The following is a 27,561-nucleotide window of genomic DNA, read 5'->3' as shown; positions in this document are numbered from 1 at the left end:
TGGTTTTGTGGCCCAGGGTCATATACCTATATCTTAGTTCCAATTTAAATTGGTACATAACTGCAATTTTGTGCTAAATGTAGAACTTGACGACAACAACAATAATAAGTACAAAATAAAAATATCTAAAAAGCTGGGTGTGCTCCTCAAGAGAACTATGGTATTGTTAATTTATTAAAGTCTTATTATATGGCTATTAGGCCCTATATATATAGGCAATGTGTGCAGTTCTTCAAAGTATCTAAAACAATGTGCTTGTTGACAGTGCCCCCCTGTCAACGAGCTTGGCCCCCCCTTTGGCCGCCCTAAATTTGGAATCATATCACACCAAACAATTTTGGGTGAAATGCGCAGTTTGTCCTGTAAACTATATAAAAAGAAAAACAGCTGCTAAATTCAAGTCTGCTTTCGCTGGCTGGCACAGAGCCAGAGACACAATCTTTTTTTAAAGCACTGCGCATTATAACCAATCACATACGATTCTGTTGAGCTTATGAATGCAAGGACCAATCAGAAGCGTTCAGATGAGTCATCGCCGAAGCGCCGCTATTTCGTCACCGCGCGCGCTCGCTGACTGAATTCTCTCCTCAGAAACAACAAAGTGAAGATGTACGAATGTAAGTAAGATATTAATTTCACAGTGTAAACAGCTTTAGAGATTATTATGGGAGTTTTTGAGAGTGCTCGCTGGACTGAAGTGAAAATGTTCTTTGATGATGTAAATGTTATTTGCTCTTTTTGTACAATGAAAGTGGGCTAATTAGTAACTTACAATGTTTTAGTTAAATCCACATAAAATACAAAGTCAGTCGTATTAAGTTATATGTTTATGGTATGACACTCATTTTATGGTATGACATCTTGTACTTAAGTAAAAAGAGGATTTTTATGCAAAGTTAATATTACAGTATTAGGCCACTTTGCCTATCGCCCATTACACATATTTGAGAATCAAGATGTTTCGCGATATATTTTGGGAATATTTCGAATAAAAAAATAATAATACATAAGCCTATATCAGTTATACAGTGGTATTGTGGCTGCTGTGTGTCATATGAGAAGCATGAGAGTCCCCCCCCCCCCCCCACACTTCACTCGTGCCCCCTCAAAAATGATGCCCCTGACATACAAAATTATTTGTCAAATAAATGAAACATGATGAAATATTAATTTTAGTTGAAACTGTTATAGATTACTTCTAGAGATTGCAATGATACATGACATGGTGAAAAATGACTGAATGAATAATACTTAAAGTAGGTTAGGATGAATTTTAAAATTGTGCCCCCTAAAAGCACAAGTGGCCCCTGTCTGGCCCCCCTAGTTACTGTGGTCTAGAACCGCCCCTGCCTTTAAGTTAAACAATCATTTATTCTTCATTGTATCGTTTGCAGGGAAGAGAAGCTAGTTTATCGCATTGCATGATAATTGTGATAATTTTTAGAATTTCATTTACAATGTTGATCTGATTACAGTGAAAACAGTGTCACCCGCTGGACGCTCGCTGCTGCTTCAGCCATCATATTAAAGGGGTGGTTTACTGCTTTTTTTTTTGCTTGATTGTGTTTATGGGGTGCAATATAACATGTCTTCGTGTTTCGTTTGTTAAAAAACGCCTTATTTTTCAGATATTTCACCTTTATTGTAAGCCGCTTTCTCCTCCGTCATTTGAACGACCGGTTGACTTCCTGATTCTATGAAACCACTCCCTCAGAAACAGGCGATGGGCTCAGATTGGTCAGTTGGGCCGGTGTGTTGTGATTGGCTAAACTGCGTACTGCACATTGTCCGGAAACTTCACACCCATTACCTTCACGGGCGACAGTTGCATGTGCTGCGGTCAAATGTAAATAATGGTGTCAATGTTGCCGTATCAGTTTGAGCCAGAATTAGACCCAGAAAGCAGTAATGAAGAGAGTCAAGCAGAACTTCCGCAAGCACGGCTCTTACAAACGTTTCTGAATGGAAGTTTGCTGTTGTGATTACATATAAATTTTTTGAAGTTTGTACACGTTTGTCTTATACACACAAAATAGCATCGAACTAACTGGCTACTAAAGCCAGCGTTGGCTTGTGTTCACGTTCTTGATAAAACTAAAACATTACGTCTGAAATTATACATGCAAATACATTTAAAATTATGAAATCTTACTTACAGGTTGTGGCCCAACAACTGCTGCCTCTGGTTTTAAAGTTGGAACTGCTCCATGTTTTAGTAATAGTTTCTGTGTGAATCCGGCATTGAACTCGTGTAGATTCTGGAAGCTGTCTTCCGTAAAATGCGCAGCACAGAGAGCTAAATTAGGATTGTAATTGTCAGGAACATAATCAAACATAAATTTTAACCATTGTTGACGAACTACAGCATTCGTAGGAAGCCCGAACACAGAAGACCTGACAGCTGGGTGAAAATAACACCGTTTCGACGGCATTGCTACAACTCTCCACTATAACTCTTCCTCTTCGACAAAGCCGCAGAACATGGCCTTGCCCCCTCTTTGGCATGTTCCGGAGGGAGGGGTTTGATGCAAATGTATGGGTTTTTTACGTATGCAACCCGGGAAGTATCTCGTTGTAGTCCCATATGAGTCGTTTTTGTAGGCATTAAACTTCCTGATTTTTAAAAGACGATATCTCCGCTTATGTTGAACTTTCAGCGCAGCAACTTTGCAGATACTGTTCATGCACCAACAGCAACATTACACACTATTTAAAATGACAAAAGTGAAATCGCAGTAAACCACCCCTTTAAATTATCCAAATAAAAGTTTGTTCAACAAGCAGAAGTCGATCCATTTCTTTGTTGGAAACTTTTAAATGACAAAGTATAATTGTTGTCATTATAAATATTCATTTTTTCCATGGCCACGGAGGAGAATCAGAGATTGTGGGTCACATTCAGTGAACAGTCACAAACTCACTGTACTTTTTATATTTATTTTAACAAATGACAAGCAAAATCAAATCCCTAGGAGCTTGAGAACAGTTTTGTAGCATTTTGTAGCTAAAAGATATGCAGGTGAGCCAGAATATTAACATGTTGAAACATTAAGTGTTCCCTCTCGAGCTTTCACGAGACATCACAGAGAAATTCTCCGTTATGGTAACTCCTTCCCTTCCAACCTTTCCTGAAGTCCTATTGGCTCACGCCAGTCCAAATGACTGGCCAATTGTCATGAAGTATGCAAATCGCATGCAAATACTGAATTGGGTGGGATCGGAACCCGATCAGACGGATGGCACGGGGCCCCCAGACCTCCAAGAGGAGCTAATGGGCTTTATGGTCGTCCTTCAGAGGCACATATGGCTAAACCTGGCTGACCTGAAGGATGCTGACCGTAAGGTGCTGCTGAATGCTCCTGTGACTCCCTCCGGCCTCTTTGGTGACGGCGTGGAGTCCATTATTGAGCGCTTTGCGGAGGCTCAAAAGCGTGCCAAAGCCATGAGTCACGTCATGCCGAGGCGCACTTTCCAGCAGCAGACGGCTAGATCCAGGTCCTCGTCGGCACCTGGCTCTTCCCATCGGAGGGATAACCTCAGGCCAGCGACCGCGGCGGTGACTGCTACTGCTCCTCGCCAGGAGCCGGATGGCCGGAGGAAGGTGTGGGGTCCCAGGAGGAAGCACCATGGCCAGCGGAGGAGCCCACGACGAGACTCTCGCCGCCGGCTGCTAAGCCGTCGTCCTGACGGTCTGAAGAGGGGAGGAGAGTGTGCGAAATGCATACATTTGTCTCGAAATGCCCGGTTCTCAGACAAGAGGTATGCGGTCTGCTCGAGAAAGGAGCGGTAGAGTGAGTCCCGCCGAGGGAGCTGGAGAGCGGTTTCTACAGCTGCTATTTCGTGGTACCCAAAAGGGACGGGGGACTCCGCCCGATTCTAGATCTCAGGCCTATCAACAGAGTGCTTTGCAAGCGTCTGTTCAGGATGATAATGCTGAAACAGATCCTGGCGCAAATTCACCCCAGGGCCTGGTTTGTGTCTGTGGACTTAAAGGACATTCAGATAGCACCGCATCACAGACGCTTTCTGAGGTTTCCTTTTGAGGGCACAGCGTACCAATACTCTGTTCTCCCGTTCGGGGTGGCTTTGGCCCCACGCACTTTTTCGAAATGCATGGATGCAGCACTTTCCTCCCTCAGAGCGAGCAGGATGCGTGTTCTCAACTATCTGGACGATTGGCTGATTTTAGCTCAGTTCCGGGACACGCTACTCAGCCATATAGACACGCTGCTTCATCACTTGGAGTCCCTAGGGCTATGTGTCAACATGCAGAAGAGCATTCTCTGTGTCAGAACCTCAGAGCCGGTGGCACATAAACCTCTTGGAGCTGGAAGTGGTGTTCTTAGCTCTAACGGATTTTCGGCCGCAGCTGGAACAGCGGCACGTTCTGATTCGCACCGACACCATGTCTGTGGTCTCGTACATAAAACACCAAGGAGGAGTACGCTCCAGGGCTCTGTACAAGCAGGCAGCAAATCTCCTGCTATAGGCGGACCGTCACTTTCTCTCCATCAGAGCAGCGCACATACCCGGTCTCCTGAACCGTGGGGTGGACATGCTTTCGAGGAAGGGGATTCCCCAAGGAGAGTGGAGGTTGCACCCCGAGTTGGTTTGGATGATTTGGACCCGCTACGGGAGAGCGGAGGTGGATCTGTTCGCCACGAGCGAGAATGCGCACTGCCCGCTGTTCTTCTCCCTGTCTCACTCCCCGCTGAAGGGGGACGCTCTGACATCGCACTGGCCAGCAGCCAGGCTGTATGTGTTTCCTCCGATCAAGATATTGCCACTGGTGTTATGCAAGATCAGGGAGGAGGGGGCTTCAATGATACTCATCACCCCGAACTGGCCGAACCAGCCTTGGTTCCCGGACCTGACAGAACTGCTGGTGGCACCGCCCTGGCCGATCCCTATCAGGAAGGACCTGCTATCTCAGGTGAGTGGCTCGGTGTGGCACCTGAACCCGAAGTTGTGGAGCCTTCACTGTAAAAAAAAGTTTTCTACAGTACAGACTGGATAGTGGATCTCTACCATCAACACTGAAAGTCTATGTGGCAGCTATTGCCTCATTTCATTCCCCGCTGTGCGGGCAACCGATCGGTAGGCACGCGCTGGTTGTGAGTTTCCTTAAGGGAGCGAGGAGATTGCATCCCCCACGTCCGCCTTCAGTCCTGCCCTGGGACCTAGAGGTGGTGTTAAGAGGTCTTTCACAGCCACCATTCGAGACTTTAGCATCCGTTGATTTGAAGGATCTCTCGCAGCGTCACTCTCCGGCCGAGACTGGGCTACATACCTAAATCACTATCTACCCCCTTCAGAACGCAGACTGTGTCGTTGTTTGCCCTGTCTTCTGAGTCAACAACCTCGCGTGATGCGGACTCTCAGACTTCGGTGTGCCCCGTCAGGGCTTAGAGGATTTATGTTGACTGTTCGGCCAGCTTTCGGCAATCTGACCAGCTTTTCGTGTGCTACGGTGGTTGTGCGAAGGGCCTGGCTGTGTCAAGACAGAGGCTTGCGTTTCTTTGGTTGTGTTGTGAGCATTTGTAGCGCGTGTGTTGTCAAATTGACGAAGTTGTTTTCTTAATTTGCAGGCGTTTTTTTCTATTTACAGTGCGTGTTTTGTAAAATTTAGGAAATTGTTTGCTTAATTTGCAGGTGTTCTTTCTATTTGCAGCGCGTTGAGCTCTCTCGGACACCGTACAAATGGAACACCCTACGGTCTCATGAACTTAACGGACATGCACGCGGCGGCCATTGTAATTCCGTAAGACCGCGGCCATTTTTCAAACAGAAGGCTGAATCCTCTGGAGGTCGCATTTGTAGGCTGCATATGTCATCAAGCCTGGTTTATTTCAGTGAACTGAGCATTACATTTGTGAGTCAAAAGCATATTACAACAATTTACACTTAACTAAGAATAATGGTCAAACTGTTAATATTCTAAAATAAGATCTTCTTTATGACATATGCACCCTACAAATGCGACCTCCAGAGGATGCAGCCTTCCGTTTGAGAAAGGCCCGCAAGTGCACATGAAGTGTTCCATTTGGGACACGGTTCAAGCGCCAACGCAGGCGTCAGCCAATCAGATCCCCTTATGCAAATACCCTGGTGCAGATGCTAGTCAATCGCGTTCATGCAACACCAGAAAACTAATGTTGATTGGCTGTTGAATAAGACCCTTATTCTTAGTTAAGCTGTCACTTAACTAAGAATAAGGGTCAAATTTATAAGTGTTATATTATAAAATAAGATCTTCTTTATGACGTATGCAGTCTACAAATGCGACCTCCGTTTGAGAAACGGCGTAGAGATGGGATGTTTGACACAGAGGCTCCGAAGCCTGTTTTATTCTATTGAAGCAGACTAGTTCAAAAGACTGTGTTGAGGCTTGTATCAAATCTCCGTGATCAAGTAACTGATGACATTTGAGGCTTCATACGTCACAACGAAACACCTTGAAGCGAGGTGACTAATTCAAATCTTTGGTGTGGCTTCATTCATTATAAGGAGACGCAAAATGCTTGGTGTTCCCTCCCTGCTTCATAGTAACATAGTAAAACTTTCTTGTGTGGACAATGATTCTCAGAATGAAGGCATAGCTGCCATTGCTGAGTACTGCTTTTGTGTTGAAACTGGGATCAACAAGATGTGTGAATCATTTGAAAGTGGCTGCTATAATTGCAGCTGACCACTAGTGTCACTGGTAGGGTCTGTCTTTGAGGCTTTGAAACTTTGAATCTTTTTTGGTACAATCAGGAAAAAGCCTCAAAAGCTTCACAAGGCTTCATCTGCCCATGTCAACAGAAAATGAGCGCTCCAGCTACTCACCCCTTTCCTTCTACTAATTGAAAAAAGTACAAAATAAATTTAACGCTTGGTTAGTCAGAGATTTATCTTTGACTGGGAGGATATTGCTATCAAAAGCTGAAGGGCTGTCAAGATGATCTAATACAGCAATGGTGTTGGATGCTCCAAAGTCAATTATCAGGCAAGTTAATAAGAAAATGTATAACTTTATTTGGAGGAATAGTCCACATTATTTAAATAGAGAGATATTAGGTCATTTATATTATCAAGGTGGTTTAAATGCTATTGACTTTGAAGCCTCTAACACTGTTTTTAAAGTCAAATGGATTCAGAATTGTGTCAAGTCTAATAAGAAATTATAGTATTATATCCCAAATTTAGTTTTTGATCAAATTGGCGGTATTAAATTTCTCCTCAATTGTAACTTTGACATTAATAAAATCCCTGTTAAGCTTTCTAACTTTCATAGGCAAGCTCTGTTATCCTGGTTACTGGTGTACAAACACAATGTTTTGATCTGTTTGATCTGGAATAATAAAGATATTAAATATAAGAATAAAACACTTTTTTTTAAACATTGGTTTAAGAATAATATTTTATTGGTGAAACGGTTGCTTCGCCAGAATGGTAGTTTACTCTCTTATGGAGAATTTTTAGATAAAATCAAACTTCCAATTTCTGCAAAGGACTATGCAGTTGTCTTTGATGCTAATACCTTCTGGTCTTCTTCAATTGTTGCGTGTTACTGATGTTGTTGATTTGAATATAGCTATTGATTTAAATATAAAGTTAGATGGAGTTAGTATTCTTGATAGAAAATGCAACAATAACTTTCTTAGACAGATTTGTAGGCCCTTTAGGATTCCCCCAGCTAAAAGTTTCTGGAATTCCCGCTTCCAAGACATTAAGTGGGAGGAGGCTTTTATGGTCTCCAGGAGATACTATATCACCAGTAAGATTCGTGAGGTTTCATTTTAAATTATTCACTGTATTTATCCAGTAAATGAGGTTGTGAAAAGGTTTAAGAAAGACATTGACTTAAAATGTGCGTTTTGTAATATGAATGATGAAAGTATTTACAATCTTTTTGTTGATTGTATTTGTACTGAATTGTTTTGTAGTGATTTTAAAGTCTTCTTTAAGGAGATTTCTGGAATTTATATTATATTAGATGATTACATGATTTTTTTATGATAAGCCTTTAGAGAAGAAAATTTGTTTTGTTCTTAATTTGTTAATTATGTTTGGGAAATATAACATTCATAAATGTCGATGGGCAAAAAAGTACACCTAGTTTTGCACATTTTAAATTTGAGCTTTGTCAGTATTTTAAAGCATTAGAGGATGCAAGGCCAAATATATTAATAAATATATTAAATTATTTTAATTACATTTGTGACATTTACCAATTCTAATAACATTTTGAAAACTTGTGATGAATTTCTTAATAAATTCTGAATTGACAAACCACTTATCTATTGATTTGATTTTCTAGTTTTAACCTTTCATTTTTATATCTGGTGCATTCTAACAGAACATGCTCTACTGTGTCTGTTTTTTTTTTTTTTTACATTTATTACATAAACCTGACTCATGTTTCCCAATTCCATGCCTTCCACCGGAGAACTAACAGGTAAATATGCACCAATGCCCAAGTGATGTACCAATACTGAAATGGTAATTTCAAAATAAAAGGCCTCAAACCTTTCCCGCACCTATAGTGTTTGATTTTTAAGTTATAATTTACATTTACCTACTTACTGTGCATAGATCCAGCATGTTGTAATTATAATAATACTATTTATTTTAATGTTATATAGGCCTATCTTATGTGTTTTTTTGGGGGTTTATTCAGATTCTTGTGCTCTTTAGTTATTGATCATTTATTGTAATCACTTGGGTTATTTTTGTTAATTTACTTTTAATGCTGGTGCTGGACTGAGCTAGAACATCTCTCTCTCTCTCTCTCTCTCTCTCTCTCCAAAAAACAAAACAAAAAAAATCCCCAAAAGAAATGAATATTTTGTCCTCCCTGTCTACAATGAGTTAGTGGATTATTCCGGATTGTACCATGTAACAGCTGCAGATGGAAAAGTCTCTAATCCCTGAGCAGAGGCAGAGCCGCAACGGCCATTTGGCGGCCATTAGACATGCTGTATCAAACACACAGACACACAGTAGTAGATTTCCTCTCTTCTAACCCATCCTAGTATTTTTGCACTGTAATTTCTCCAAATTCCACAAGATGGCAACAAAAATCTTCAAAATTGAGATTATTTCTTTTTAAACATGAATCAGTTTTTTTACTTTTAGATTTTTAGTTTTCTTTTTTAAAGTTTCAGTAGTATTGTTGTGTGTTTGTTATTCTATGTCTGTATAGTTTTTATTCATTTTTATTTCAGTTTTATTTATTTTACATCTACTAAAACTAAATTAAAATGAGAAATTTTGGCAACTAGCCGAAATAAGACATTTATTTTATATCATAATGAGTATTTTATTTCAAGTAACAAAAATGTTTTAGTGGTTTTAAGGTTAGTTTCAGTTTTAGTTTTAATTAATATCTTAAACCTGTTCTCCATATAAGAAATGGTATATTACCAGTGATGATAGCGTATATTTTATAATTTTAGCTGCCAGCAACTTAAACAGATATACATAATTTAACCATTAGAAAACTAAATTGAACTCTGTTCACATTTCTTTCTTCAACTGTATTTCATTAAACCGAATATACAGTAGTCAACATTTGAAGTGGATCAAAAAAGTTCTTCAAAGTTGTCCTAAGACAAGAACACATTTTGGTTTTAGGGCAACTTTGATAAAAGATTTGGATCCACTTCAAAGTATATTTCAAATTCTTCACAAAAATAATTAAATAAAATAGAAACATTAGACATAAATTGGATTACGAACGCTGTTTCATAATGCAGAATGAAAAATAATAATACAATCTTTCAATAAACCACATGAACACATTGTTTGTTTCTTTTATATAAAATTAATTATATTTACTAAAAAAAAAAAACTACCCCATCCCCTAAAAGAAAGCTTTTTGTATTTTTTAAAAATATATATAAATCAATTCATTGCCATAATATTTTAAATAGTTTTCCACTAGTGGAATGTGCCCTAACTTCTGGGCACAGTTTTATCCCTAAAGTAAACCCACACGTCCTCTACCGTCTCAAAGGACTGACCGAGGCACATCTTTAATCTGCTAATGAGTTTAGACCCAGCAGCCAAAGGTCATAATGAGTGATTCCTCCTCTTTACTCTCTGTCTCTGTCTGTCTCAGTCTCTCTCTTCTTGGCACACACCCACTTTCTCTGCCACAGCCAATGCACACTGCCTCTCGACCTGTGCTGCACACTATAAACTCTGTGTATGTGTGCCCGCATAAAGCAGCCTCCCTCTCCTCTCCTCCTCCTCTTCTGTCTTCTGCACACACGCAACCAGTGCTCTCCTCAACCTCATTCTCTCCTTTCATTCTGTGGTGCTATTAGGCTGAACCTATGGAGGACTACCACAAACCAGACCAGCAGACCGTGCAGGCGCTGAGGAACATTGCCAACCGTCTCCGAATCAACTCTATCAAAGCCACCACTGCAGTGGGCAACGGGTAAGAGTTGGTACACTTTCTACAAATACCTGCTGCTTGGTGTTATAGATAGATAGATAGATAGATATGCACTGAATGCTCATGCCACTGTCGTGCGAGCAAACACACTCTTGCATGCACACCCTTATGCAAGGCATAATCTTTGTCCTCAAAACCTTAGCAAACAGATGGTGAAGTGATGCAGCTAGGAAAAGGACAAAAGAGATTATTTTTGGATTTATTTATTTATTTTTAAATAATTTCTATATTTTTGTCATATTTTTCAGCCATATATACAGTGAATTTAAGCAAATTCTTTTAAAATATTGATATTACTGTTTATATATATTTTCAGCTAGACTTTTTTTCTCATACATTATGAATCTTTGACATTCTCTATATTCTTTGAAATCTTTTTCATTGCCAAGTACAATTTGGAGGTTTGTTTGTTTAAGTATTTTTATTTTATTTTACGGAATACATGTAGCCTATAATTGACTTTTGCAATGTTTGAGAACACTACTGCATAATCTCATAATTTTTATTTTTTTTAAAAAAAATTATGAGGAGCAGATTGCAATTTAGTTTGGCTCATTCTCTTTATCTGTATTTTTTTAGTTATAACATTAACATCTGCTTTTTCGGTCTTCAGAAGAGAAAAAATATGAAGAAACATAATTTGAAATTATTAAAAAAGAACAAATGTATGTTTTGAAACAGAAAAGGAAATCTATATTTAATATAATACAAAAAAAAAAAACGTTTTGTAATGTTAAGTAATTATTGGAAAAAGCCATATTTGTGGCACTGTGGTTGATCTGTAGATTTTTTGTAATAAATCTCTCTCGCTCGCTCGCTCTCTCTCTCTCTCTCTCTCTCTCTCTATATATAGATATAGATAGATAAAGAAAGAAAGATAATAGCATTAATATTAATAATAAAAAATATTTAAAAAAAATTGCAATATAATACTGGATGTATTGTAGATAGTAGTATGTATGTGTTTGTGTCTGCGTATCTAGATTTTAAGGTTTAATATTAATATAATAATAGGGGGATAGTGGAAACTAATTAAGTTTATGAGGTGTGTGCATGAAAATGATTGTTGTTTCATAATCATTGTTTAATACACATAACTGCATGCTCTTTCCTCTAGGCAATGTGTGTTTTCTAATGGTACTGCTGAGCTGTTATGTAAACCGCCGCATGAATCCAAATGGCGCAGTTATTCATATCTGATATATGAAGATGATTGAGCATAACATTTAATTGCATCTAAACGCACTGATTTGTACGGTGACGGTCTGATAGTGAGTCGGTCTCACAGCATGTGGTGTTTAGTGCTGTCTGTGACCTAATCTGGAAAGGTGGATGTTAGTGGGTGGCATGTTTGCTCAAAGCTTTAGATTATGCCACAAGTGAGATGCTGGTGGGGCATCCTGGATTAAACATCACCTTTGGATAGACAGTCACTAATTGTCTTATTCTGTCCTGACAAGCTCAATTATTTATTTTATGTGTGTGATAATTCTTTTAGTTAATGTTGCATCATAAACTGTAGTGAAAATGATGGGTTAAATATGAAACTACCTTCTCTTTACCTATCCTTTAGACTCTTCCTACTTTATTTATTTATTTTTTTAATTTGGCAGGCATCCAACATCATGTTGCAGTGTGGCAGAGATCATGTCTGTGCTTTTCTTTCATACTATGAAGTACAGGCCAGATGACCCCAAGAACCCCAACAATGACCGTTTCATCCTGTCCAAGGTGAGGTTACCAGAGACTCAGCTAACTGGGATTATTCAAGTGTCAGCTTTAATATTTCAAGTGTAAATCAAGATGGCGCTAAGTCAGGAGATTGGCATTGTTTGGTGCCAGTACCATGGTACAGTGATGGTTATACTTCGAAATATACAATGATACTGAATCTATACACCAATGTTTACTATGATTAATACCATGGTATTGTAAGTGCTGGAAAAAAAAAACATGATTAAAAAAAAAAGCCATTAACATGGTATCGTATGCAAAAAAACTTAATACCCTAATCCTCCTTAAGGTATGCATACATTTTTTTATTGACATGGTTGTCAATTATGATGGTCATTGATCTTATTAACCATTAATACCCAAAATTAAACTAATAAATATAAAACAAAATGTACTTTGAGTTCCATGAAAAATACATAGTCCACAGTCCAAGATATATTAAATAAGAAATTATAAAAAAATAATAAAATAATATAATATAATATAATATAATATAATATAATATAATATATAATATAATATAATATAATATAATATAATATAATACAGTGCTATATAATTGCATAATTTTGGTAATATAAAATAATAATAATATAATATAATAATAGAGGGCTATGTGAAATATGTTTGTTAAACTGTTTTTTTTTGTTTTTAAGTAATCTTTTGATAATTGCATAATGCTGGTAATAGAAAAATAAATAAAATATAATAATAATAATAATAATAATAATAATAATAAACATACAGGGCTATGCAAAATATTTTTATTAGCTGTTAAACAGTTTTTTATTTTTTTTCTTATTTTAAGTAATTGTTAGGTAATTACATAATAATTTTAATATAAACATAAAGTATATGTTAAAATTAATAATAATAATTCCCCAAAAATAATATCATATAATAATACAGTGTTATGCAAAATATGCTTATTAAATGTTAAAGTAATTTTTGATTAGTTGCGTAACGGTGGCATTGTGGTTGACCCATAGATTTTGTGTTTGGTGTTCCCAGGGTCATGCGGCCCCTGTCCTCTACTCTGTGTGGGTGGAGATTGGCTTCCTGAAAGAGTCTGAGCTCATGAGCATGTGTCAGGTTGACTCCACGCTTGAAGGACACCCCACACCTGTGAGTAACACTGCTCCAAAATCAGCTGCTCTTCTTTAACACATTCAGTCACAGTGATATGAAAGTGACCTGCTCTCAGATCAGAAAATATTTAGCAGCACCGTGAGAAATCTTGCAGTTTATTGGGTCAGAAATAATTGTTCGGGTTAAACTGGCTGCAAATGCATGAACCGTTAACCAATGACAGCCGTTATTTTATGTAACATCCACGTGAGTGTGTGTGCGTGTGTGTTTGACAGAAGCAGCAGTTTGTGGATGTGGCCACAGGCTCTCTGGGACAGGGGCTGGGCGTAGCCTGTGGAATGGCCTATACCGCTAAATACTTTGACAAATCCAGGTAAGAATGCCACCCATAAACCCATACATTCACGATAGAAGGGCCTACAGCAACTCAAACAGCTGTATTGCGTGTGCTTTGTTGCAAACTCAAAATTAATTAGATCTAATTAAAAAAATACCCTAGTTCTCAGATGCTTAAAATGTGGATATGTATCTATAAAATGTATCAATAAAGTTAAATTATAAATGCGAAATGTGGGTTTTGCATTTACCTGAGTGCTCACTATAATCTCATGTTTGTATGTCCGTGCTGAGGATTTTAAGGGTGTGGAGTTTTCCCGTCAAGCTGTGCTTTCGCGATTCTTCTGCTCTAATAATCAAACCCCCAGCGGCCGTCACCCGGTTATTTATATATCTTGGATAGAATTCAATTTAGGCATAATCGCACAAATTATTCCCAAATTGAAGCCTAATTTTTAGGCGATCCTTTCAAAACGTGACTTACTCTTTATTTATAATGCATTGTAAAAGCCCATAAATACGTAAACTGTGCGAGTGCTGCTGTGCAGAGAAAGAGGAATCATACCTGCTGTCTTGTGTAAGAGCACTTTTTCTCAAATCCTAGGTGATTTCTAATAAATTGAATGTGTCTCTTCTCATTCGTGAAAGACTGTGGATCTGGTGTGACAGGAAAGTGTCAGGTTGTGTTAAGGAGGGCGGCGGTGAAGAGGTTTTACACATCAGCAAGCAAGCTGAAAAAACAAAACAAAAAAAAAACGTAGAGATAAAATAAACAAAATAAAAAGATATTTACTAGTGTTCAAAAGTTTGGGATTGGTTTTATCTCTTAATGGTTTTGAAAGACATTTTTTATGCATGCCAAATCTGCATTTATTTGATCAAAAGTATAGGAAAAACAGTAATATTGTGAATTATTGTTTCAATTTAAAATAACTGTTTTCTATTGTCTTATATTATAAAATGTAATGTATTCCTATAATGCAAAGCTGAATTTGCAGCATCATTACTCCAGTTTTCAGTGTCACATGATCCTTCAGAAATCATTCTAATATGCTGATTTGATGCTCAAGAAACATCTATTATTATTATCAATATTGAAAATAGTTGTGCTGCTTTATATTTTTGGGGAAATTATACTTTTTTCAGGATTCTTTGATGAATAGGAAAGTTCAAAAGAACAATATTTATTTGTAATATAAATCTTTTGTAATATTATTAAAGTCTTTATACTTTGGTTAATTTAATGCATCATTGTTGTATGATAACAATAAAAAATAAATTACTATAAAAAATACAATTACTGACCCCTTAACTTTTGAATGTAAGTTGATAAACAAATATTTTTGAGATTTTTTGTAATTATTGAGAAAATTATTTGGCTTTGAAATTTTTTATATTATGTGAATGAAAAACATTTTTCAAATATAATTATTAAAGGAATAGTTCACCCAAAAAATGTCATAATTTACTCCCCGTCATGTCGTTCCAAACTTGTATAAGTTTCTTTCTCATGTTGAACACAAGATATTTTGAAGAATTTTGAAGAACCAAACAGTTGTTGGTTCCCATTGACTTCCATAGTAGAGAAAGAAATACTATAGAAGTCAGTGGGAAACATCACTGATTGATTGCCAACATTCTTCAAAATATCTCCTTTTATGTTCAGCAAGGCACTCATACAGGTTTGGAATGACATGAGAGTGAACTACAGTTTGGAACAAAAATTTTAGGTGAATTAGGAGACCAAACTACAGACATATACATAAATCAAGTAGTACAGAACGTAAAAGAAACAAACCCACCAAGAAAAGAATAAATAGTCCCCCAGCACTCAGAACACCTTAGCAAACACCCATATCGTCCTAGCAACCGCATAACAATGTGCTAAAATACACTCAGAACAGCTTAGCTATACAGCTTGGCAAACACCAACAACACTCGTCCATCATGACAGCAAATTTGCACATGCAAGCACCATTGTCTTTACATAATGCAAAAATGTAGTTGTGTTTTCACTCTTCTGCAGTTACCGTGTGTTTTGCCTGCTGGGGGATGGAGAGATGTCCGAGGGGGCCGTGTGGGAGGCCATGGCCTTCGCTTCCTACTACCAGCTGGATAATCTGCTGGCCATACTGGACATCAACCGGCTGGGCCAGAGTGATCCAGCACCACTGCAGCACCATGTGGAGAAGTACCAGAGACGCTGTGAGGCCTTTGGGTGGGTTGGATGGAGGTGGATAAAGGCATGGGCTGGGAACGTCAAACCCTTTGAGGTGTCACCATGAGACACTTGAGCTCAAATTGCTCCAGGAGGGCTGAGATAAAAATATCTGTAAATGACATATGGGTGAATTTCTAAAACATGTCATATTGCAGAATTCCATAAGCAAAATGATATCAAAAGTAAAACAGCTGCATGCATTAAAGTAACAAGAGTTTTGGGTTTAAAGGTTCCTAATGAGATAAAAATAATGTCACAATTTAATATTATTAACGGTTGGAAATAATCTAAATGACCTTAACATAGGCTTTATTGTATTTAAATTAGCTAGCTTATTGATTTATTTATTCCTTGATATGATTTTTTAGGATTTACTCAGATAACCTAAAAAGTATTCATGCTTATTTAATAGTCTACTTTAGACTTCTTTTTTTTGTGCTCATTTTATTGTCTTGTTCCTAAGATATGCCAGTTTTATTTTAGTATTATTTATACACTATTATGAGTTCATTTTTATTTTTGTTCTTCAATTTACATTTTAGTAAAAAAGTTTTTGCATTTTTATTATTTTTAATTTTATAGCTTTTATGTATTCTTTTTATTTCAGTTCTAATTTTAGTAATTCAACTTAAAAATGTGAAATGTTGACTTGGCTAACTGACTAAGTGTTTATTTCAAAAGCAAAATAATAAATACTGTAAGGATTTTTTAAGTTTATGTTTTTCCATCTACTATTATTTTATTTTATTTTAGCTTTATTTTTGAATTACCAAAAAACATTTTTTTTATATATATATATTCTAAATAAATCAAATATATTCTAAAGTATTATTTATTCCTGTGATGCAAAGCTGAATTTTCAGCATCATTACTCTAGTCTAAAGTGTCACATGATCCTTCAGAAATCATTCTAATATGCTCATTTGATTCTTATTTCTTATCAGTTTTTAAGAATTTTGGTTTTAGTTAACAGTAACAACTCTGGGATCTGCATGTTTGTATGTATATTTATTTGTGTTAGTGTGTGTGCAGTGAAAGGCCATCAGTCAATTTGTTTTTTTTTTGTTTTTTAGGTGGCATGCTATCATTGTGGATGGCCACAGTGTGGAAGAGCTGTGTAAAGCCATAAGCCAGCCACGTCACCAACCCACTGCCATCATCGCCAAAACCATCAAGGGCAAAGGCATTCCTGGTATATTTCTTCCCATTACTTCCAAATCTATAAATGCTGATATAACTCTGTATATTCTGATCAAAAAAACTCTGTTACGCTCAGCGGCAGAAGATAAGATGGGATGGCATGGCAAGGTGCTGTCGAAGGACATGGCAGAGAGCGTCATGAGAGACCTCCAGAGCCGCATCCTCAACAGTAACAAGCGCATGTACCCGGCTTCACCCATTGAAGACACTCCACCCGTGAGTCTGCGCAATATCCGCATGCCCAGTGCTCCCAACTACAAACCTGGAGAGAAGGTGAGAGTTCAAGTCAAAGAATGGATGGATGATGTGTTGGTTTAATATCATGGTCTAGCTCTTTACACCATGTTCTTTTCCAACAGATTGCCACCTGCAAGGCATACGGGATGGCCGTGGCCAAACTGGGACGTTACAATGAGCGAGTGGTGGCTATGGATGTCGACACCAAAAATTTCACCTACTCTGAAATCTTTAAAAATGAGCATCCCAACCGCTTTATTGAGTGCTACAGCGCAGAGCAGAACATGGTAGGAAACTATGAAGTAGTGTGAGTGAAGTGACATACAGCCAAGTATGGTGACCCATACTCGGAATTTGTGCTCTGCATTTAACCCATCCAACGTGCACACACACACAGCAGTGAACACACACACACTGTGAACACACACCCGGAGCAGTGGGCAGCCATTTATGCTGCGGCGCCCGGGGAGCAGTTGGGGGTTCGGTGCCTTGCTCAAGGGCACCTCAGTCGTGGTATTGAGGGTGGAGAGAGCGCTGGACATTCACTCCCCCCACCTACAATTCCTGCCGGCCCGAGACTCGAACTCGCAACCTTTAGATTACGAGTCCGACTCTCTAACCATTAGGCCATGACTTCCCCACTAAGTACCATCATGATATTTTAAAGAACCAAAAATGGCAAGTACTACCTTTTAGTAAACCTGACAAAAAAAAAAATGCCATGATTGTGCTGAATTCCTGGTTGGAAAAACATATTTTCCATATTGATATTTCAGTATTAAAAGGGATAGTCCACACGTCAAAGTCTGCTATGGGGTAATATTGGGAAAAAAAACTGAAAAAAAAATTTTTTTTTACTATCATTTACAACAGATTCTGGATTTTCATGGGTTTAGATAAAATATTTTTGTTATAGGAGACAATAAAACCAATTTTGTGCATCAAAACCACTCCTTTCCTGGTAAAAAAAAGAATTAACTTTGTTTTTCAAAAGTCAACAAATTTGTGACAGCCAAATGACAAACCAAACATGTCTCTGAGTAACCACAAAATAAACTTCATTCCATAAAATTGTTATAATGAACTACGCAAAAAGCATTTTGAACTTCTCCAGTACTTTTATAATTATCAAATCAATTGTTCAAATGGCGGCCTGGGTGGCTTTAACATGCTGTCTGTCAGAGACAATAATGTACCTAATACAAAAGACACATTAGTATAAATTTGTTCTTCACTCACTGAAATTGACAGGTATTTGTACTTCTCTTAACTTCTATGTTGTTTTAAAGATTAAGGCAATTATCAAAGTTGATTAACAAGTTTTTTTTTTTTCATGTTTTGTTACATTTAACTGTTACCCAAAACCATTTGGTAACCAACATTATTCAAAACATCTTCTTTTATTCTCCACAGAATGACTGAAGTTTCATTTTTGGGTGGACTATTCTTTTTATAGTTACATTTTAGCACTCTTTACAGCTTCGAGAATCAAATCAAAGGTCTGCTCATTAGGGACACTAACTTAGTGATCGAAACATCCTTAAATGCTCCCTAGATTGTTCTGATAAAGTAGAGCCCTGGGATTGGCCATGCAAAACGCCCCTCAAAGCACCAAAATGCTGATTTGTTGAATAATTCATGGTGCTCTATCCATAATGCAGCAGCGAAGATGTGACCCACTTACGCTTCATTTTGCACCACGCCCTGCTGCAGTGACTTTCTCTGAGAAGCCATGCAGAAAACCCGCACCGCCTCCTTTTCATCTCATAAGCACATTCTTTATGATCTGTATAACTGCTGTAAGCCAAAATATTTCTGCTTTGTCTCTACATAGTCATCGTTCACTTGGTACGTGTGGTAGGTAGAATGCAGGCCACTAATTTGTCATTTTGTGTTTTGGGAAGCGATCGTGATGGACGCGCGGAAAACCTGAATGCTAAGAGAGTTCAGATCTGTTTCAAACTCTGCGGTTAACCAATCAGAGGCAAAGCAGAGGACATGTATTAATAGATCTGCAAACTAATTAAGGAGTCATACGAACTATAATCTGACAAAAAAGAAATATGGATTAATTTTAATATCTTAATGGCATGAAACAGAAGCCATATTTGTACAAATGACACTGACATGCATTAGCTATATTATATATATATATATATATATATATATATATATATATATTAGGGCTGTCAGTCGATTAAAAGTTTTAATCTAATTAATTACATGATGTTTGGATTAATTAATCTAATTAATCTCTAAATAAATTTGACTGTGAAAATACCCACAAAATTGCTTAAAAGAAATTAATTTATTAATTAATTTAATTAATTTATTACACATAAACATTTAGGCTGCAACGCCTAACATAAAACTATGGAACATAAAAGAAAATAATTTGAGAAACTTCACAGTATTTTTTTGTTCATACAATGAAAGTCATTGGTAACCAAAACAGCTTTGTTACCAACTGTCTTCAAAATACCTTTTTTGATGTTCCACGATTTTTTTGACGTCACCTCGTACTTCATCTTCTCATCAAATCTTCTGACCAATCAAATGCTCTCTAGAATCCGAAGCACCCGCCCCCTTCACTATAAATAGACGCTGAAGCTGCAGCTGAGATCGGTCAATCAATCGTTCACAGTGTAGTAGGCTATTTCCTGTACAGTGAATGGCACGTAGTGCACAATGTAGGCGATAGGGAATGATTCAGACTTCAAATTTCGATTGGGGCAAATGAGTTCTGGTTTCACATTGTGTCACGTGAACCGCGGCAGCACGCACAGTCTGATCCGGACTTTGGCTCCGGTCCAGGGACGCGATCGCACTGAGCGAATCATATGCGCGATTTGGCATCTATCAAACACTTTTAAAACTTCACAGCCTCAGCGTGATTATGATCACTATTTTGTTTTAGTAAGTGTTTCATATTGAAGACTGTGGCTGTCAAATTCAGCTTTACCGAGCTCAAAGGCTCTGACCTGAGCGGATATAAACAAAGCGCTATTATTGGCTATTTTAAAAAGGGGGCGGGGCTCCATTATGCCCTAAAATTCAAGATATTGGGGCAAATAAAATGCCCCTGTATAAGTTTTAGTCTCATATTTATCATATGATAAGCGGGGGATGGTGGGGGTCCCTTACGGCAGAAATCGCGGATCGGGGGCACATAGACCGGACCGCAAGGGCACTTTAGCGTCGGACCTCAAAGGGGCATATACAGTATATACACGTGTGTGTATATCAAAAGTCCCACATGTTAAGACTTACTGTTGCTCAGGCTTGGTTATATTCTATGTCTTGCATGGAGAGGATTTCATACAGGAAACAGGAAATGATTTCGAGTGTGTGAGCCGCACACTAGTAATTCCTCTCATATGAAGGATAAAATGGAGTTCCTGTTTAGCAGATTCCATGTGTTTCTTCCCCAGCTGAAAGAGCCAAAACCTTTGGTTTTCTCAAGTTTTTTGCCTACTGTCATCCAACACATGAAAACCATAAGTCTGATCAGTATGTATTTCATATGTATTTAACAGGAATGTTGTGGGATCAGGATTAAAAAACAATTAACAATATCCATCTTTCATAGGTCAGCGTTGCCACAGGTTGTGCCGCACGTGAGCGAAACATCGTGTTTGCCAGTGGCCTGGCCACCTTCTTCACCCGCGCATATGACCAGCTCCGCATGGCCGCCATCTCAGACAGCAACATAAACCTCTGCGGTTCCCACTGCGGCCTGTCTGTCGGTAAGAAGTGCTTCCCTTTTTTAAAGCTGCAATCTAAGCACCACCTATTTTCTAACAGACAGGTGCACTCTCCAATCAAAATTCTTCCTTTTAAGCCCCGCCCATTTCCAGCACCTCCCATTCTCCTCTCTCACATGTCGCAGCTGTGACTCTAACGATGATGTTTTTGAATAGATTTGTGAGTGATTCACCCCTACTTTTTCCTGAAGCTGTCTTTCTAATGTGTGTTTTGTTCTCCTGGTCGTCTGGCGGTGGTGCGAATCTTAGCACAACCCCTTCTCCCTCTCTCCCTCCCCCTGTGCATCTCGGAGACTGTCTCCGGGTGACCCGGCATCCCCTCCGTTAGCACAGGTACACTGCATGCCAGTCCGTCTGTCTGTACACCTGCCTGACTGCCTGTCTGTCTGCTCAACTGTCGCATGCTTGTGCACCTACCTCACATATCTAATATACAAATTCTGTTCGGTCTAAATAATAGCGTGTGAGTATGTGGCTGGTGTGTGTGTTTCAGGAGAGGACGGACCGGCCCACATGGCGCTGGAGGACATGGCTATTTTTAGAGCCATCCCCACTGCCACCATTTTCTACCCCAGTGATGCTGTGTCTACTGAAAAGTCTGTGGAGCTTGCAGCCAACACAAAGGTTGGCATGATATATCTACTATTATGAGGGGGTGGACAGTAGAGATTAGTTAAAAACCTATGCCAACATAAAATTTGATCAAAATATTTGAACACATCAATTGGATGTTATATTTATAAGGATGTTGATATATTCGTATTCATATTCATTCAAAATGCAAATTTCTTAATGCCCTTCTATATTTTGGGTTTTATATTTTTTTCTTCTGGTATCTTCATTTTTAAGACTCTATCTGGTCCCATTACAGCAATATTGGAATCTAAAAATGGCACCATGTGTAAACTATTAAACTGTACACCTTTTCAGTGGTCAAAAACAAATGTGGGTTACTTTGAATTTAGCTGATACTTATTGTATTTGAAGAGAAACGTCTGAAGAACAAATAATGTTGAAACTAGAAATGTATCTCGTTTCCCTCTATCAAAACAATTGCATAGCTCATACCTGTCTCAATGCTGTATATATTATTTTTCCAAAGTTTGCATGCTCAAGAAATATTGAAGATATCTCAATATGATTTTACATCTGGTTCTTAACAAACTTTTCTTTTGGAATCATCATTTTCAATGCCGTATATGATTCAGTCCCAGAGATATGGGGATCTCAATGTGGCTTCATGTCTAAATTGTTGAAAATTACCCATTTTGAGTGATCAAAAAAAACAAAAAAACAAAACAAATGAAGGTCAATTTGTATGCAGCTGATACTTACTGTATTTAAAGAGAAATGTTTAATAATTTCATAGAACATACCTGTCTGAATGATAAAATTGCACTCGAGTTGAGGCGCATTAACTTGCTCTCTGTGGTCTATTCATAAGATTCTATATTTGAATCAGTTTCAGGAATATTTGGAAGAAGCGATTTTGTTCATTTTAACAGCTTCTGAAGCTTCCAAGGGTTCAAATGTGCAGTACTGTAACTACATGTTTGAAATGTTCTTCAGACATTTTTCTTTTAAAGAAAAAAAGTATAATAAGCTGTATGCAATGTGATTAATATTTGGTTTTTGACCTCTGAAAATGTGTACAATTTAACAATTTACACCTGGAGCCATATTGAGAGGCCTAAATCTCTGGAAATGAACCATATAGAGCCATACAAATTAAGATATCAAAAGAAAAGTTTGTTCAAAACCCAAAATCTAAAAGGGTAAACAAGATATCAGTAATATTTGTTGAGTTACAGACATGCAAACTTTGGAGAAAAAAAAAAAAGTAAAGTGTTTTTTTTTTTTTTTTTCATTTTTGAAAGCTCACAATTGGCATAAAAGGCAACAAAGATGGCTAAAGTCAACAGATTTTGTTAAAAAACTTACTTATATCTGTGTAAAAATAACATAAATGCTGCTGCCATCTTTCCAAAGTCACCCCCTCTACAAAATAGTGGATTACTCAGTAAATATACATTCATGACATTTAATATTTTGGCTTTAATTGTTATACATGTTTATCTTTCTTCAACAAAAATATTGACAAAATCAAAAATTTGAGCCGGAGAGGTTTTTGTAATTTCTGCTGAACACAACTTTTATTACCAATATACAACCTAGAGAATATAGACAATGGAAAGATCAATTAAAAATAATCGCAACATTTGGTTTTTCACAGTAGCCTAAGCAAAAGATATTAACCCCATAATAACAGACGTTCACAATTACTTTAGAAGATACGTCATTTCCCAGAATGCATTGCATGTGTGTTTTTTTTTGTTTTGTTTGTTTTTCAATTGAGATTCAGAACATATCAATTCAGCTTCTTGTTGGGTAGGGCCAATTCAATTCAAATTCATGCTGAAAGCAAGACAATATAATAGATCAGAAAACATTTTCTTTTCTTTTCCACTTTTTTCATCATGAGATTTAGCCCTTTTCTTATTTCTATAAATTTATTTGGACTTAAGGGGGTTTGTTACATCAGGACCACTCGTCCAGAGACTGCAATCATTTACAACAGCAACGAGGACTTCCATGTTGGCCAAGCCAAGGTAAAGCTGTCTCTTTAAAAAATATATTTAAGTCTGAGATGAGATATTAAATGGATTCAAATCAATATCAAAGCAATCATACATTTATTATTGATTCACTTTGTTAAGCTGAGTTATTAATATTATACGGAAATGTATGATAATGTACCATTAATGTATAAATGACCTGATTAGGTGGTGTGCCAGAGTAAGGAAGATCAGGTTACTGTGATCGGAGCTGGAATGACCCTCCATGAAGCTCTGGCTGCAGCCGAGCAGCTCAAAAAAGGTACAGTATAATGAAACAATGCAGAGACTGTAAAATATATATCTCATTCAAAACGTTTGGCCTCAGTAAAAATGTTTTAAATGTTTTTAAAGAAAGTCTCTTTTGCTTACCAAGGCAAAGTAAAAAAATGAATAATGTGAAATGTTATTATTTATTCTAATTTAAAAAAGGTTATGCAAATTATGCAAAGCTGAATTTTCAGCATCATTATACTCCAGTCTTCAGTGTCACATGATCCTTCAGAAATCTAATAATCTGATTTGCTGCTCAAGAAACAATTCTTATTTATAGTTAATAGAAATCATATGTAACATTATAAATGTCTTTACTTTGTTTATTGATTATGTTTAGTTAAATATATTAGCTTTATATTAGTTATACCATTGTGTTAAATATATATTAGTGTTGTAGTTTTCTAACTGAATAAGATCTAGTAAAGAATTATTTAAAGTGCCCGTATTATGGGTTATGAAAGGTTCATATTTTGGTTTGAGAATCTCCAACAACAGACTGAGATGCATGTAAGGTCAAAAAACATTTTCATTTTCTTATAGTATAAATTTATTTTTACCTTATTTCATTGGCGTAGCCAGAAATGTTTAAGAGGGTGGGCCTACATAAAACTGGGTGGGCCAGGTGTGTAGCATATGAAAACTGCATGTCAAATTGGCAACAGAAAATACAGCACCAAGGTTCATTACACAGTACTTCTAAAGCATGCATTAACATTAGTAATTTGTTATGTTAATGTTCATTTCAAAATGTACTAATAGGACATTATTCAAATTAAAAGTTGTATCTGTTAACATTTGCCTGAGCTGGTTAACAAAGATAAATAAACACGGTAAGAAATGTATTGCTAATGTTAGTTAATGCATTAACTAATGTTTACTTAAGGAAGTTTATTAAAAAGCATTACCTCAGTGTGAAACAACAGGGCTTGGCTGATGATTTCATAATCAAGCGTCTGTCAGTTCACGCGCATCGAGGACCGCAGAAATGTGCGCAGCTGCAAATGATGCAGTTTGTTGTAGCGACCAGGATCTACCACAATGTTTATGTGTTTCTTTCCACAAAGGACGCATTTGTTTAGCGGATCAAACACTGTACCTATGCTAATATGATGTTTCAAACACACTTGGCTCAGAAGTTTTCGATCAATAAATCCAGCACCCTCAGGTGGTCTGTCGGGTTTCATTTGTAGACGGTACAGATTAATTGCTAATACTTTTACTTTTTAAAAGAATTTATCTGATTTATTTTTGCTTCACTAGGCTATTTTCAAATTTAACTTCACAAACGCGCGCATTTTACTATTATATCCTTATGCCGTAAACATGGGTCGTAAATGTAACATTGTGGGTGGGACTAACAGAAACGGACGAATCATCATTTTGACAAGCGTATGATGATATGCACCTATAGGATGAGGGGAAACTAAGAAACGACCTGTAATTGACCATAAAAAACAAGCGTTTAATATTGTTAATAAATAAAGTTACAGTGAAATAAGACGTTTATTAGTATTGTTTAATAAATTACATCCATTTGGAAAATTACAAACTTCTCATTGGGTGGGTCACAGATGAAAGTGGGTGGGCCCGGGCCCACCCGTAGCTACGTGACCGTCTTATATGCTCAACAGCTCCCAAACGATTCACTCAACAAATAATTTTTCCAAACCCTTCCTTTGCGTGATGCTAATCTGCGATGATTGGTCTGATTGGTCGATTTCATTAAATTAAAGCAGTGTTTGTGAGCACAGTGCTGCTTTGTGTACAGCGTTACCGGAGAAACAGCTATTTAACAGCTTATTTTTCTCCAAAAGCGGCACATAGTGGCAAAGAATTAATTTGCAATTTCATTCAGACCAACACGAAAATCGAGTTTTCCCACATCTGTGCACACAACAAGTGGGCGGGCAATATGCTAATGTTTCATGTTGACTCCTTTCAGTGATTGAGAGTCAACTCTTTCTTTTGAGAGACTTTACTTTAAAAGTTCATGCAGCAAAAATGAAAATTCTGTCATTCTCATGTTGTTCCAAACCCGTAAGACCTTTGTTCATCTTCAGAACACATGTTGTCTTCATGTTGTCCTTACTACCTTTCTGGGCCTTGAACGTGTCAGTTGTGTTGCTGTCTATGGAGGGTCAGAAAGCTCAAAAATATCTTAATTTGTGTTCTGAAGAGTAACGCAGGTCTTAGGGGTTTGGAACGACGTGAGGCTGAGTAACTAATCATAGAATTTTCATTTTTGGGTGAACTATCCCTAGACTAACTATCTCCCATACATACATGATGTGAATTTTGAGCTTAACATAAACTGAGGTATGTGTGCTTTGTGTGTCATTCTCCAGAGAGGATTTACATCAGAGTGATCGATCCTTTCACAATCAAACCCCTGGATTCCAAAACCATCATCGACCATGTGCGTGCCACCAAGGGTCGTGTCATCACGGTTGAGGATCACTATTATGAAGGTGGGTTTCAAGCTTAGAGCACGTTATCCCTTGTCTCAAGCGCACATTTCAGCCTGGCTGCACATCCAAGTAGCATGAACAGCAAGTCCAGTCGAGGAGCGAAGTATCTGTCTGTGAGGCTGTGGCAGAGTGCAATTGGCTGGCTGGAAGAAACATGATGTGTTGGCAAATTGTCATTGGATCGGGAAGCAAAAGGCATTGTGTTGTCATAATCGGTTGAGTTTTTTGTCCGTGTCTCATTCTGTTCATTCAGGGGAAAAAAAGACAGAGAAGCGGAGGGCTGTCAGGTCTCCTTAAGCAAACGTACGGCCGCGGGGCTTATTGTGACCTAGATACCAGAGGCGGCCCTGGACGTGGCATTACTGCCTGCGTGCCAGAGGAGGAGTGAGGCTGGATGAGAGAGAGAGAGCGAGAGAGAGTTTAACATCCAAAATCATTCTGAAAGCAAACATCCCCTCTGCCCCGGGGGAGAGAAAGAGAATCGAGACAGACAGAGAGAACATGTGATCGCAGCAAGGTTGATAGCAGGGGCGTGTAGGGATAAAAAGAGATTTGGATAGACTATCAAAGCATGATGTTTGGCATACAGATATATGAATTTTAAAAGCAGAACATGGTGCAGAAGGTCAGACAGTGACCTTTATGCACAGGTGAATGTTAATTTAAAAGCAGGAGATTCATTTTAATAAAAAAAAAGAATCAAAAGAGCCTAAAAATGGTCTGTTTTGCTGGTTTTGGGCACAAACAACTACACCAGCTTGGGAGACCCGCTTAAACCAGATAAGACTAGCAAACCACCTTTGACTACTTCAGTAAATTCGTGAACAATTTTAACTGTTTTTCTAACATTTGCCAGATGTTAAAACATTTTTGTTAATTGAAATAAAGCTGACCCCCACACACACACAAATACTAAATACAAATAATAAACATACACAAATATTAAAAGAAAAGCTTAAACTAAACAAAAAATAGAAATGTTGCATTGCTGACTAACTGGAATTTAAATTAAAGGTGCCATAGAATGGAAAACTGTATTTACCTTGGCATAGTTGAATAATCAAGTCAAGTCAAGTTGAGCTTTATTGTCATTCCGCTACATGCGGGGCATACAGTGGAACGAAATGTCCTGCCTCACAGGACCACGGTGCTACATAAATACAGGCATACAACA

The 27,561-nt window shown here is 37.6% G+C and overlaps 1 protein-coding gene across 1 annotated transcript in view; it reads left to right on the top strand.

Moving 5' to 3' along the window:
- The first annotated feature begins 536 nt into the window (after window positions 1–536).
- Window positions 537–27,561, top strand: part of tkta (transketolase a) — a 29,951-nt gene continuing 2,926 nt past the window's right edge. The window contains exons 1-14 of the mRNA XM_058792546.1: window positions 537–617; window positions 10,314–10,429; window positions 12,061–12,178; window positions 13,193–13,306; window positions 13,546–13,643; window positions 15,633–15,824; window positions 16,901–17,019; window positions 17,104–17,300; window positions 17,387–17,551; window positions 20,854–21,010; window positions 21,522–21,652; window positions 23,554–23,637; window positions 23,812–23,905; window positions 26,265–26,387. Of these exons, the coding sequence (XP_058648529.1) occupies window positions 10,323–10,429; window positions 12,061–12,178; window positions 13,193–13,306; window positions 13,546–13,643; window positions 15,633–15,824; window positions 16,901–17,019; window positions 17,104–17,300; window positions 17,387–17,551; window positions 20,854–21,010; window positions 21,522–21,652; window positions 23,554–23,637; window positions 23,812–23,905; window positions 26,265–26,387 (1,699 nt within the window). The 5' untranslated portion in view covers window positions 537–617; window positions 10,314–10,322. The remainder of the gene's footprint in view (window positions 618–10,313; window positions 10,430–12,060; window positions 12,179–13,192; window positions 13,307–13,545; window positions 13,644–15,632; window positions 15,825–16,900; window positions 17,020–17,103; window positions 17,301–17,386; window positions 17,552–20,853; window positions 21,011–21,521; window positions 21,653–23,553; window positions 23,638–23,811; window positions 23,906–26,264; window positions 26,388–27,561) is intronic.

Source organism: Onychostoma macrolepis, chromosome 11, assembly GCF_012432095.1.
Source record: "Onychostoma macrolepis isolate SWU-2019 chromosome 11, ASM1243209v1, whole genome shotgun sequence".
NCBI classification, from domain to species: domain Eukaryota; kingdom Metazoa; phylum Chordata; class Actinopteri; order Cypriniformes; family Cyprinidae; genus Onychostoma; species Onychostoma macrolepis.
The sequence above is the reverse complement of the archived record's forward strand: the minus strand, read 5'-3'. Positions and strand labels throughout refer to the sequence as shown.